General features: G+C 42.8%; 1 protein-coding gene across 4 annotated transcripts in view; it reads right to left on the bottom strand.

Annotated features, from left to right (window-relative positions):
• dlc1 (DLC1 Rho GTPase activating protein) overlaps positions 1-13213 on the bottom strand; it is a 79886-nt gene that overhangs the window by 13427 nt on the left and 53246 nt on the right. For 3 of the 4 annotated variants that reach the window (XM_069166890.1, XM_069166891.1, XM_069166892.1), the window contains 3 exons: positions 3248-3319; positions 1584-1665; positions 429-492 (listed from right to left, as the gene is read on the bottom strand). In XM_069166890.1, coding sequence (XP_069022991.1) covers positions 429-492; positions 1584-1665; positions 3248-3319 — 218 coding nt within the window. Of the gene's footprint in view, positions 1-428; positions 493-1583; positions 1666-3247; positions 3320-9688; positions 9973-13213 lie in introns of those variants that run through there. The other variant, XM_069166893.1, reaches the window with a different exon arrangement.

Below are 13213 nucleotides of genomic sequence, written 5' to 3'. Positions count from 1 at the left end.
TCTTACTATACCACCGCAATCAGCTCGCGTGCATGATTACGGACAAGAGCTGTATAATGGCTCGTTGCTGCAAGAGTATCAGAAAAGCAGCGTTCTAAATCCTTGTACGTGAGCCTGCAGTGTGAGGCCATATACAAGAAAAGAAGGTGAGCATACTTTAAGTGGGGGAGGTCCTGTAGAATGCAACCCCTTCATTTAGACATTAAAGCTATCCTCCCTCCCCTTAGGGTCCTCACAGCCCACTTGATATAGAAATAAACCCAACAGGTGCCTTCTCATTAAAGAAGATGAGAGAAAACACAGGTTTGCCCTGTGGCTAAGGGTGAACTGATAGTTGAGGTGAGGAAATGTAATTGTGAATGAGGAGGTGTGCAAAGGGACTTTTTTTTTAGAGAGTAGGGCATGTCCAAGTGTGAGTGAGCACTTACTCTTTTTCTTTGCGGTGATATCTCCAGTCTCATTAGAGCGCACTTGTTGAGGGTGTTCAGTCTCCTGCATACACAAACACACAAAATTGGTTACATTTAAAAATAAATGGGCTGTATTCTGAGCTCTTCACTTTCACTAAAACAAAACTTTTGACACAGAGAGGATGTGTAACGGAAGAAGGGATGAAACGAGACAAAAACAGAACAGTGGAAGAGAAAGACAGAGGGGGAGCTCAGTCGGGCTAATGAGCTGCTGAAGGATAATCCCTGCATGAACAGGAAGAGAATGAGAGGGAGACGGAAAAGGAGAGAGCGAGAAGAATGAAATCTGCTGGAGTGGCGACGAAAACCTGGGGAGGGGACAGAAAGCTCCCCCCCCCCCCAGCAGCCACCTGGAGAAGGGGAGCGAAGGGAGGTGGTGGTGGGGTCCACCCTCTGGAGAGCTCTTAGAGCATATCATGTAACAATGGAGAGATGAAGTGATGGGGACTGAAGGATAGTTGGGGCTGTGGGGAAGGGGTGAGAGGCTGCCAAGAGATGAGACACAGAGATGATAGCTTCCAGATGTATGGAGGGACACCTGCTGTGGTTTATTACTGAAAGTAAGAATTTGATGAAGGAGCTGACTCCATTAAAAAGCCTTTAGACTCCTTCTCAAATGCTAACTATTATAGCAGGGACACTAATTAAAATGCAAACCTGGTCTTCTCTATTTAGCTCTTTTCATATACATAAACCAATGCAAAAGAGGTGAAACTTCAAAGCTTTAAAACTTGCTTTAGCAAAAAAAGAAAAGAAAAAAGAAATGGTTCATGTAAAGAGCATTGCGTGACTTTAGCATCCAGCACAGAGAAGTAGGAGTGAGATATGAGCTTGGCAGGAAGATACAAAGGACTCTAATGAGTCAGCCTCAAAGAGAGGAGAAAATAAATAGAGAGGAAGGTAGGGACATAGTGAAACAAGGTGCTTATCGTGTGATTCTTTTATCTCATCTGTAACTTTCCAAAGCATGCCTCCTTTTGAAGTCATGCCCTTATGGTTTAGTTTGAGGGAAAACAAGAGATAGTACAGAAAAGAAGGAAAGGAACAGGAAGAATACCTGCACAGACCATGAAAAGAAGGAGAAAATACATATGAAAGTTCAGTATGACTCACCTGCAGAGAGCCTCAATAGCATCCCGATCCAGGAAGTCGTGGTCTCTTGTGACTGAAGAAATGTCAATGGGAAACTGGACATCTAAACAGAGAGAGACAGGCGGGTTAGTGTGGGCATCTGCCTGCCATTGATTGGATCAATGTGTTCAGATAAACCTAAAGATACAACCCCTAACCTAAAACACACCTACCCACTCAAACACCCACCTTCTGCCCCTCCTTCCCATCCATACAGCCTTGATGAAAAGCTAAAAGAGGAAGTAGCGTCTTAGCCGACCAAACAAACACAGCTGCAGCTTTCAGAGCTGGCAGGCATGGGGGATATGGAGCGCAGGGGGAGAGAACAGGGGATTGATTGAAGAATGACAATAGGTACTCCACCACTGCTCAGAGGTCCCACTTCCTTTTCTGCTTCTTGTTCTTTCTCTCTGGTCTACCTCAATAACAGGATCACTTGTTCCCCCGTTCACTGCACTGGTAAAGTGCCTTAAAAATAAAGATGCTAAGGATTGGGGGACAGATACTAAAATGTTGCAGGAATGTTTCGACCCAAACAAATTTGGGAATCTTGCATCTAAAGGGGCAATGATGACTAAAAAAAGAGAATGCTACTACGTGGATGCTACCACCTTTAACATACTGTACTGAAACAGGCCTATCAGGCTGCTTATCTTCAGTGGGACGATAGTCTTGACAGCACAGACACTGCAGATTCCCCCATGGATACAAGGGAGGGAAAATTGTGTCAACACAGAGATTCCTCCTCGGTGTGGAGACGGCTGAGGGCGGCTACGGTAAAACATCTGCACACTGATTGACTGTTTTGCACTTTTTTGTGTTGCCCTTTATGTATGTATAGAAGGTATCATCACCTGTACAGAGACACAATGAATGCTCCGTTCCGATAGGAAACTCTTCATGGTTAAGTGGAAACAGGCAATGACCTGCTGACAATGGCAGCTTGGTCCTGCTTTCAACATCCCGTAATTACATAAAGGCAACTGGCATGCCCAGGGTATGCCATAGTATAGTAAAGAGTAGCTACATGGAGTGTAAAGAATGTTTGATGTATTTTGGTGAGTGTGTATTTAAAGCTCAAAGGTCAGGCGTAGCATTCAACCATTTGTCATTGTATGAGTAACTTTAGAGGGGAGAAATAAAATATTGTTTGATCCCAAAGAGTAACTATATTAGTTACATTATAATCATAGCATAGTTAACATTTGGAATATAGCAGTGTGCTGAGGGCTGTACGGCTTCAACCCCCCCACACACTCCTCAGAAATGTAATGCTGTGTGTGGTGTGTATGCATGCACAGGCACAAGTGTGCATGTTGGTGTTTTGTGTTGCTGACAAAAGACATAGCGAGGGTGAGCATAGTGTACAATTAAAATAGAATGACATTAAAAAGCTTCCGCATTCATTTGATATAAGTTAAATTATGCCAAATATTTTGTATTTGGATGATTTCAATGTGTTTTAGTTCAGCAGAAGGACAGAAACTGATGTATTTTTTTGGGGGGATGGTGGTGAAATAAACAGCTTTTGATGTCTAACTCACAATTTAATTTGTACAACTTATTATACAATCATTTCTAGCTTGTCACACCAAAACCTCTAATCTGTTTTGTACCTGTTTTGAGGTGTGTCCTATGTTTCTTACCTTCATAAAGCTGGGCGTACTGAGGGAAACCCGCAGCCCGGAGCCAGGTACAGGCCTCTTTAGCTTCGATCTCTACAGAGGAAAAAAGGAAAAGTAAAAAAGCGTGTTAGGTGCTGAGGAAGACTCTTCACAAATTAAACCAAACAGTGTGCAAAGGCTATTTATTATCACTAAAGGGTAAATTAAACAACCTTTGCAAAAGTTATTCTGTCAAAACATCACTGTGAGACAAAACTCTGGAACTGACCACTGCAGCATGCTGGCAGCTTATCAAACATCATCTCCTTGACCTTTTTAGCTATCTCACACTTGGCCACTCTCCACTCACGTGCCTCTAAAGCTAAAGCTCAAAGCATCAATCGTGCAAATTGTGTTAACCCCCTCACACGCCAAGGGTGAACCACTTAAGCTCCTTAACCAGGTAAGGCAGTGGTCTTTGTTGTTTACGCAGACATCTCTGATAGAAACTGCTGCAGAGCCTATTCACATATGACAACTGGTCCCATCGACATGCCAGTAGTATGTCAGTGTGAGACTTTTTTTTTCTACGTTTTCAAAAGGCCTGTGTCTGTGTTGACCACAAGCCTAAGGAACCTCTGTTGGTTAATATGTCTGTAGTCCAACATGTTCACAACACTTCACCAACTCTGACCAACAAACTCTTTCATAACTCCCTTTGAACACAAAGTGTGACATTTGGGCTTCTTATGCTAAGGACTATGACTGAATGTTGATGTTCACAGTGTGTCAGAGGAACCATGGGGACATCTCCCAATTATCTGCGAAAGCCCTTTAGATGACATATGCCAAATGGCTGCCCGCACTTCGGGCTCCTCAAGTGCTTCATTTCCCTTCACCACCAGCAGTTTGAAGAGAGGAGATAGAAACTCAAGGCCTGAAGGAGCTGACTTTACAATGTCCTCTTTAGTGGAGTGACAGCACATACAAATGTAGCACAACCTTGAGAAAAACTTGTTAACAAAACTAATGGGACAAAGGAGGGAAAATACACTGCTAAGCTATGGATGCAAGTGCCAACATACCGTAGAATGACTGCGAGACATGGAGGTGAAATACTTGACAATGCAATAACTGTGGGTGAAGTCTTAAATCCTGGAAGGACAGTTACACGTTTTTATTTCAAACTCCTTGTTTGTTACAGTTATATTAGGAGCCCATATGTTTGGCTTTGTGTGATTTAACTAATAGTAGCCACCAGTAAAGAAAGAGATGGCAAGTCAAGAGTATTTTATCTTTAAATCTTCAGTTAAGCGGTTCCACCTCATTACAAAGCTAAATTACACCAATTGTTATTTTTTTTTTCCCCCTTAAGCTCAAGAACAAGAAAATTGTTGTGCCTAAAAAAAAGAGACTTTATCTTTGGGGATAATACTGAGATTAGTGTGTATTAAATAATGGGAAACAAATGAAACAATAGCAACTCAGAACTGAGTTTCTTTTAAATGACAAAAGAAATGTTTTCCATAAAATACTGTCTAGACAGACAGAGTCCAAAAGCAGACAGTTGCTGTGATGGGTCTGGTAAACAGTATACCAGCATTTACATACCAACAACAAGCCCAGACGGCAGACAAACCCACTAACAACAAGGTGTGACACGACCAAGAAAGGGTCTCCCCTCTGCCACTGCAGGGGCCAGCGGCTCCTCAAGCAACTACTGCGACACCGAAGTGTCAAATATAACATTAACAACTATGTTTCACCAATATTTTCATTGACAAACTAGCTCTAACTTTCCTTGTGGATGTGAAATGGCATTTCTTGGTGTGTTTGAGTGTGTATGTGTGTTTAGCCTGGTATTTTTGGAGTGTAGTGAACCCAGAGGTACGTAGGAACCCAAATGTAATTATACTAATATTCTTGTGAGCCGGCACTGCTTAGGGCAGGAGATTCTTGTGCTTGCATATGTATCAGTGTGTGTGTGTGTGTGTGTGTGTGTGTGTGTGTGTGTGTGTGTGTGTGTGTGTGTGTGTGTGTGTGTGTGTGTGTGTGTGTGCGCGTGCACAAGCAAGGCTGTGTGTGTTTGCAGAGACCAACCTCATGTTTAAAGACAAACCACTCAAAAGACAGTAAAGCTATTGAAATGCAAATTAGACATACAAACACATGGTTAGCTTTCCACCCCCCAAATCCCATAAAAAGAGCCACGGGATCCAATAAGTGCCTTTGGTGGGAGGCTATCCAGTGACACACCCCATTGGGCTAGAATGTGTGTCAAATCAACTTTACAGTGACATAATGTGAACTCAGTGTGGCGAGGAAACAAAATAATGACACCAGCATTCACCACGCAGACGAATCAGACTGAATAATATTTGTCATCGCACCACATTGTGTCTCCGTTCAGGGTGAAGCAAGAATATTTTTATGGCTTTTGTTTGTCTGCAGGAAGTGGACAGGGGCATGGGGCACCTGGCACAAACAACCTAACAATGGAGCCGCACACACATACATACATGCATCGGGAATAAGAAAAAAACAAACATGTATCAACAAAGCAAAAGGAGTTAACAAGAACATTCCAGTCATCAAAATGTCATCATACAACACCCGGCCCAATCCTTTACATTCGTGTTTGCTTCAATAACTTGAGATTGAAGGGTATGTTTTATGTTTTTCTCTTCCCTCACTTTTCACCCCAGTTCACCAGCCCTCACCAGGGAACTACCTCACTTCCTCTTCCTGCTTCCCTCACAGGAAGAGAGCGGAGCGGCGCTGCAGTGGCTACCAACCACTTGGCTGTTCAGGCCCTGCCTTCATTTGTTCCTGGCCAGATAATAGGCAGCGAGGCAGCCAAGACAAACACTGGCTCCGGTGATTGTATGTGTTTACCAAACGCCCTCATGGTTAAAGATGGCTATAAAGCCCTACATGACAAATCTCTGACAGCACGTGCTTAGAACTTAAATATGACGGCAACAAAAGGTCAATCAACGAGTTAACCTCATGTAGAAAAGTGAGTTTCATCCCCTTGATAATGAAGGTAGTGTTTAGTCTGTGTGTGCCCAGTTGGCTGAAGTACAACAGATAACGGAGTCAGTTTCAAAGCCAACGAAAGCCCTCCAAGTCCTGGCAAACATTTCATTATGTGCAGTATAATTTCTGGAGCAGCACATTCAGTACACATTCCTTTTCATGTTTAGATTTATTTTTTTTTTTTAACATGCAAGTGCAGATAATTATAGTTGCACACCAGCCCTCAAAGACTCTGTCGGACATTTTTACCCCAGTCACTTTAGGCCATGAGCATTTGGAGCAACAGAAGATATCATCGGTGTATAATTTCTTAACAGCAAAGGATAACCTTATGCAAACCCTTTTCCGGTTTGATCATAGTTTTAACATCACTAGTTGCTGCAAGGTTGGATGGAGATAGACAGATAAACAAACTGGCATTTGGAAAGATTTGTAAGTTTAGACCAGACCAGATTGTCCTGCTGACGGGGGTCACACAGGATGTGGCTAAAGCTGAACTGGCTGCCTTTAGACAACAATTACATCAAATAAATGTTACATATGCTGATTTATAATCAACAGTAGATGTATTTTTCTGGACAGAAACTGAGAGACATCCTCTGAGCTCGAATTAAAGTTAGCCTCACATTAGTTCTGGCTGATGTGAATGAGCAAAAACACAGGGAGACACACTCTCTCAGTGGGAAAGAAAGATGACAATCATTATCTTCAGATAACACGACTCATAAAAGCCAAACTGATGCTTATAGAGATTTCATATGGATCATGTATGGCTTTTCTTCTAGACTTTGGCCAAAAGCTCATCGGGTGAGCAGCTAGTCAGAGTAAAGCTTCACCCACTGCCAGCCAGATCACAACTTCTAAAATTATCCATCGTGGTCTTTCCTTTGCTTCCCCCCCCCCCCCGCTCTCATCTGCTACACTGTGTCTGCTTAATTCAACCCTGCTTGCCTCTTCTCTCCCTTCCGGTGGCAGGAAATTCTCACAATTGCCGGCCACAGCTTCCCTCCATCCCAGGAGGTAACGGGGTCTGGCTCTGAATGCTCAGCTCCAGTGGGAGTTTGTCAGCAGCTACAGCAAACAAAGGATGCTGCTCCCCACCTCAAAGGCTCTGCAACGCCAACTGGAGGTCAAGAGTCTGAACAGTTATCTCTGACGTTTGGGTCTTTGAAGCAGGCAGATTGAGAAGAATGCTTGGCCAACAACTGTTGTGAATTGAGACGGCTTATCTGGAATTACCCGATCATTGCTGGGTCTCGAAGTGCCGACTGTAAAACAACCCAGGAGGCAGTCATGAGGTTCTTATCAACTCCAGCTCTGAGTGGGTCATTCTGAAGGAGCTGCAAAGTGGGTCTAGACAGGTGATGTGATGAAACAGGCCGGACTTTGTGGCTCAGCTGTAATCTGCAGCACGCAAAGCCAGGAGCCTGAATGCTGCCAGGTTTCATCCATCACCTCAGCAATGACGACGAGGAGCTCCTGGTGTGTTCATGGACTTGCAGAGCATGTTTTTGATTCAATCATGATCTAAACTATTTAATGACTGACCACAATCTCAACTGGTGTAGGTATGAAAACACCCAGAACAGCTGGAGATAACAGCTTTTTCAGCGTGACCAATACAAAATCCCTCCTATGCTCCAGTACTGGAATGCAAAGATGGTTGATAACAGATTTTTTTTTTTTCCTGATGGGTATCATGTTTTCTGATTCCACTGCAGAGACAGCTGGTGCTTGCAGAGAGGGTCTGGCTGTTAGCTAAAGTGATACGGTGCCAGGAATATGACCATCTGGCTGACCTCAAGCTCTAGCCCTCTCTCTCTCTCTCTCTCTCTCTCTCTCTCTCTCACACACACACACACGCGCACACACACACACACACAAAAGAATAATGAAGTTACTACCATGGTCCATTCCAGTTATCTACCACCAGCTGGCGCAGGCATGAAGGCACGGAGGAACAGATCCACCAACACATACACATGCAAACACACAGCTGGCCCATATGGATCATCGCAGGGCTAACCCAAAAGGCCCCTGTGCTCCTCCTGATGACAGATTTACGCTCACAGGGAGGGCTCTGGCCCTGGATCAGGTGACCAGGCATATTCAAACCCTCTGATAAGGTTTCCACAGCCAAATGACAGCTTACCTGCCAGGATAACAAGCCATTAACAATCAGATCCCAGGACAGCCCGGTACCCTCAGCACAAGGAAGGTGAGAGCAAAAATGAACATGTGTCTCCTCACAGGACATGAAGAAACCAGCTGGATGTAAATCTTTCAGATAAGGCCTCAGCTCACTTCCTGTTTCACAGAGCATGCAGATGAAGCGTGCTTCCTTCATTTGCTCTTCTCACAGAACAGCCCCAAACACCTACTAAACTGTCTCATCCCATTTATAAGTAAAAGAAAGGAAGAACCAGTGTTATTCCTGTTATTTCTGTGACTGGATCCCTCTTCTGTTGCCATGAGTGTGCGTGTGGAAGTATGGTGTCAGTGTTATAGTAGCTCCAGGTTAGTAGTAACTATAAGTAATGTTCATTCAGCTTACATCATGATGGCTGGATGTGCATGGAGCACGTTGTTAATGGTTTTATGGCTCAACTGAACCTCTCTGAGCTCTTATCTGTTCCAGACCTGATAAGAAACCATATGCTGGAACAAACTATTGAATGACAAAGGGCCAAAGCCCACAAATCAAGCCTGCCAGAACAGAGTTGAAAACAGGATTTTAGACAGCCACAACACATCCCCTCGAACTACCCCACTCGCAAAAGGTCGGCAGTCAGGCAAAAGGCGCAGGCAGTTAAACACACTGGACGCACTGAGATGGCAGAAGTGTCGCGGACTTTGTACTATACCTTCGGATAATCTGAAAATACACTAAATACGATTTAGACTGAACATTCCAGTTCAAGACCCTGTTTCCCCTCAAGTTTCATTTAATCCAATCCTATACATCAAGTAAACGCCGCTCTGCTGGGAGATTCCATGGACTCTGTGCGTAGAAGAGATTTTACACAAGATTTTTATCAAGTGTGGAGAGCTTCCCTCACAGAATGCTCCCGGGTTTTGTTTAACGTGTACTTTTCCCAAGTTACGCATTTTGAGAATTGTGAGCAGGAGTGGGGACGCGGAGTGTAGCCTACGTGACAAGCGGGGGGATTTCTTATCTGACAGCCTGCAGCGTTGTGCCTCAAAGACGATTTAAGGAATGTTTTATATGGAGGCAAAATTCCGGCAAAAATCCAGAACTTTAGATAGATTCAAATAAACACATTGTTGGCTGCTGCTTAGAATATCCAAACCAGAGCTCTGAATCTCCTGGATAAACAGGAAACCGCTTTGAATGTATGGACAATTTTTTTTTAAAATAAACTGAAAACCATCCAAAAATAATTCATTCACAACATTAAGCCTGGATGAATGAAATTAACTTACGTGTAAGGATCATTTTTCAATGTCTGGGTTGCGACCAACTTCACCATATAACCGCACTCCTGACCGCTCCTCGGCAGGTTACCACCGTCCAGTCAAATCAACTCCACAGTTAGGACCAAGTCCGCATGATAAATCCAGAGCGCAGGAAACTTAAATTACAGTCGGTTGCAAATGTCCCCTGAGCGTTGCGCAAGACGGTAAATCCATGTTTTTAATTTGATTTAGCAGCGATAGAAATAATTCTACAGTCTTCAAATCCTGCCGACACTGTGCGTCCCTGAATGAAGCGGTCCCAGGCAGGAATGTGAATGGAGAGTAGTGTGATTCAAGCTTTAGGAATGGGCAAGTCTGCCGTGGCTCCACCCCCACCCGCCCTGCTGCTCCCCACCTGACAAGGAGCTGAAGACACTCACTCAGGTCACCCTCAGTAGCTCATCGTGTCTAGGGAAGACATTTACATCGATCATAATTGTGTGTCAAAGCGCACTAATTAGGACACAGAAACTGCAACGAGATCTATGTGGTAACATCTGTTACACATTGTGTGATTTAATTTAATTTACCTTTTAATAAAATATATTTTACAAACATTACGTTTATACAAAATTGAAAGTGATTAACTGGCCTCCCCAGGAGTCCACTGTGTTCACTTAAGTGGCTCTGTCGCGCGTCTACCACTCCCCATTTGACTGCTGGTTGGTAACCAGTTTGCATATCATTAGAAACGAGTGGAGACAACTGTGAGATGCTCTTTTGTGACACGAGATTAGTCTGAAAAGCGCAAGTGGTGCCATGAAAAGACCACTGTTCCAGGTATGGTAATGCCTTTGCTCCCGCCCGTGTCTCTGGCGCGCTTGGCGTGCATACACCACACTCAGATTGACTGCAATAACAACACATTTCAAGTAATAAATTCAGTTCAGGTCTAAGGACACATTAGTTATTTATGATGGGTTATTTCAAAACCAAGCTACGGTTTTTAAAATGTTCTCCTCTATCTAGACTTTTCCCCTCAGTTTTCCAACATCTCCTGAACTACGTCAGCCAGCTCGTGCTATTCCCATGGTAACTCACAGACTTGAGGTGGTGCAAAAAGGGAAAGCCAGACGAGCACCATGTGGCAGGGAAATACGTGTCATGCAAAGCTTGGACTGCTAGAGGGGGGAAAGGATGATGCAGAAAATCCTGGCAAACTACAAAGTGTTGTTGGCTGCTATACCAGCCTCAGCTGAGGAGTCACAAGTGATTCAACCAAAAAAGATCCTGCCAGAGAGCATGTCATACTGTCCAACAGAGTCGCACCTCATATGCAACCAATGCATGAGCTCGTGGGAATAACTTGGAATTTTCTGCCAACAGTTTTCAGTAGCCTACAAGTATTTTGATACCTGAGTCTCAAAAGGAGGCTATAATGTTTCTTTTTCCAAATATGTATTTGTCTCGTCCCAATGTTGAATGTTTTTGTGGGGTCCTATAGACAAAAGGCCTCTGTAAAAAACATAGGCAACGTATTTAAGACTTTTCCATTCTTCCACACTTTTTTCTTACTTATAAACATACATTTAGAACTGATGGTTTGTTTTAAAAGGACTCTGTTGGGAGTCTCTGCAACCCAAGCTGTAAAACCTGCAAAAATATAATGTATTTTTAATGTGCTACTGTATATACTATGTGTGATTGATGTCAACAATACTTATTGTGCGGCACTATTCCTTCAAAATGTACAATGTCTGTTTGGATTTTTTTGTTATTTCAGTTGTGTCATGGCTTGTTCAAAAAGGTCAAACAGAATTAGACCTCATTGATGATTGATTGACTCCAAACAAACTGAGTATGTTCATGATGTAAGGATGACACAGCCCACTGCGCATTTCTTTTTCTGCTGACTTTTAGGCAAACAAATGATATACATATAGTTAATGCAATGCCAATTTCTGATAAAAATCATAACAATATTTTTTTATGCTGACTTGTGTACTTTGTCTCTTCCATATTTGAAAAGAGGAACAATTGTTCATTTTGCAATTATTTCTAAACACATTTCTACTCGCATCTGGTCTGGAACGTCAAGATGCCGCCATTACAGTGGCAGCCTGTTGCAGCAATTTCTGGAATTTCTATTGTTGATTTTGCTGCAACAACACAACAATTTGTCTCGTGGGATCAATAAAGTATATCTATAGTATATGTGGAAACCCAAAACAATGGGAAGTGAAGCCAATGCCAACAAAACACAACCCTTACACAATCAGTGTGACAAAACCTCATCGCACTATGAAAAAGACTCCTGATTATGATCAGGAAATATTTGATCAAAGACTAAATGAACATCACTACCAATCTGATACAACATCCAACATCATCTTTCAATACTTTGGAGCTTTCAGTGCTGAAAGCTACAGACACATTTAGGCTGTTACTCAAAGAGATAGCCTAAATGTGCTAAAACACAAGCATACAAACTATGCAAACAGATAAGCGCTATCATCAGTATATAAATATTAAAATAGTGAGTCAACGGAAATATATAGGCTATTGTGAACTCATAAATTGAAGAAAATCTCATGTGATTTAAATCTAAATCTGTAACTTGATAGGGAGAAAGATAATTATGGTCTGTTAGTGTGTGTTCGAGAGAGAAGCAGGGCGAGAGATGGAGGATAACGATAGAAAGAGAGAGAAGCAAAGAGAGGAAGGAGAGATGAAGAGAGATTACCAAACAAGGCCAAATCCCTGAGACACAAAACCCGACCACCCAGAGGCTGCATCCAAAACCCCAACCCAAAGCTCCACGGGGCTGAGATGGGTCAGCAACCCTGCTCAGAGATGAGGGGCGGTTCACACTCTCAAGTTGTCTTGTGGCCAGTGCCTGTTCATGAACGTGTGCGGTAAAGAGAGAGAAAGAGATCAGACTAGCAGACTGCCGCTGCTGCCAGTTGCTTTGGGGCAAATGAGTGTGTCTCTTCAGAGTGTCTATACACGCTTGTTTGGTTTATGATTCAGATACAGATCAAAAACACACGAGTATAATAAGGGCTTTGGACAAAAGATAGGAAATGAGGATATGCTTCAGTGTTACAGCAGACAGAGACGAGGGATTAGAGGCAGCATTACATATAACTATTCCTTAGAAAAGGAATAAAACCTTTAACTTTAAGGTGTGGAAGTTTCAGTGGATTACCTTGTGTTTCATAGTGGATTGTACTCATGTCTCATGAGGGTTTAAATTATTACTTGAAACCAGGTGTAAAAACAAAACACACCATAAACATTTAATTTGAATAAAAATGTCCTTGTATGTCCCATCACCTGTTTGCTGCTGGACTGTTAAGTGAAGCTACTTTTGTAAATTGTAAACTTTACAGTGTCACCTCTGACCCCGACACACAGAGGGGAGTGGCTGAAAGAGGAAAACACAGCAAATAAGCTCTAAAAATGACAAAAAGAATGACTTTAAAAAGATTTTAATCAAATAGATAAGCAGAAATAAGATGAAAACAATAGTAAGATTTCAAGACAGAAAAC

The sequence above is a fragment of the Embiotoca jacksoni genome, unplaced genomic scaffold (assembly GCF_022577435.1).
Source record: "Embiotoca jacksoni isolate LCO1_2020_lvr unplaced genomic scaffold, fEmbJac1.0.p SCAF_4, whole genome shotgun sequence".
Classification (NCBI taxonomy): Eukaryota; Metazoa; Chordata; class Actinopteri; family Embiotocidae; genus Embiotoca; species Embiotoca jacksoni.
Note: the sequence above shows the minus strand (reverse complement) of the source record. Positions and strands in the feature narration are given on the sequence as shown.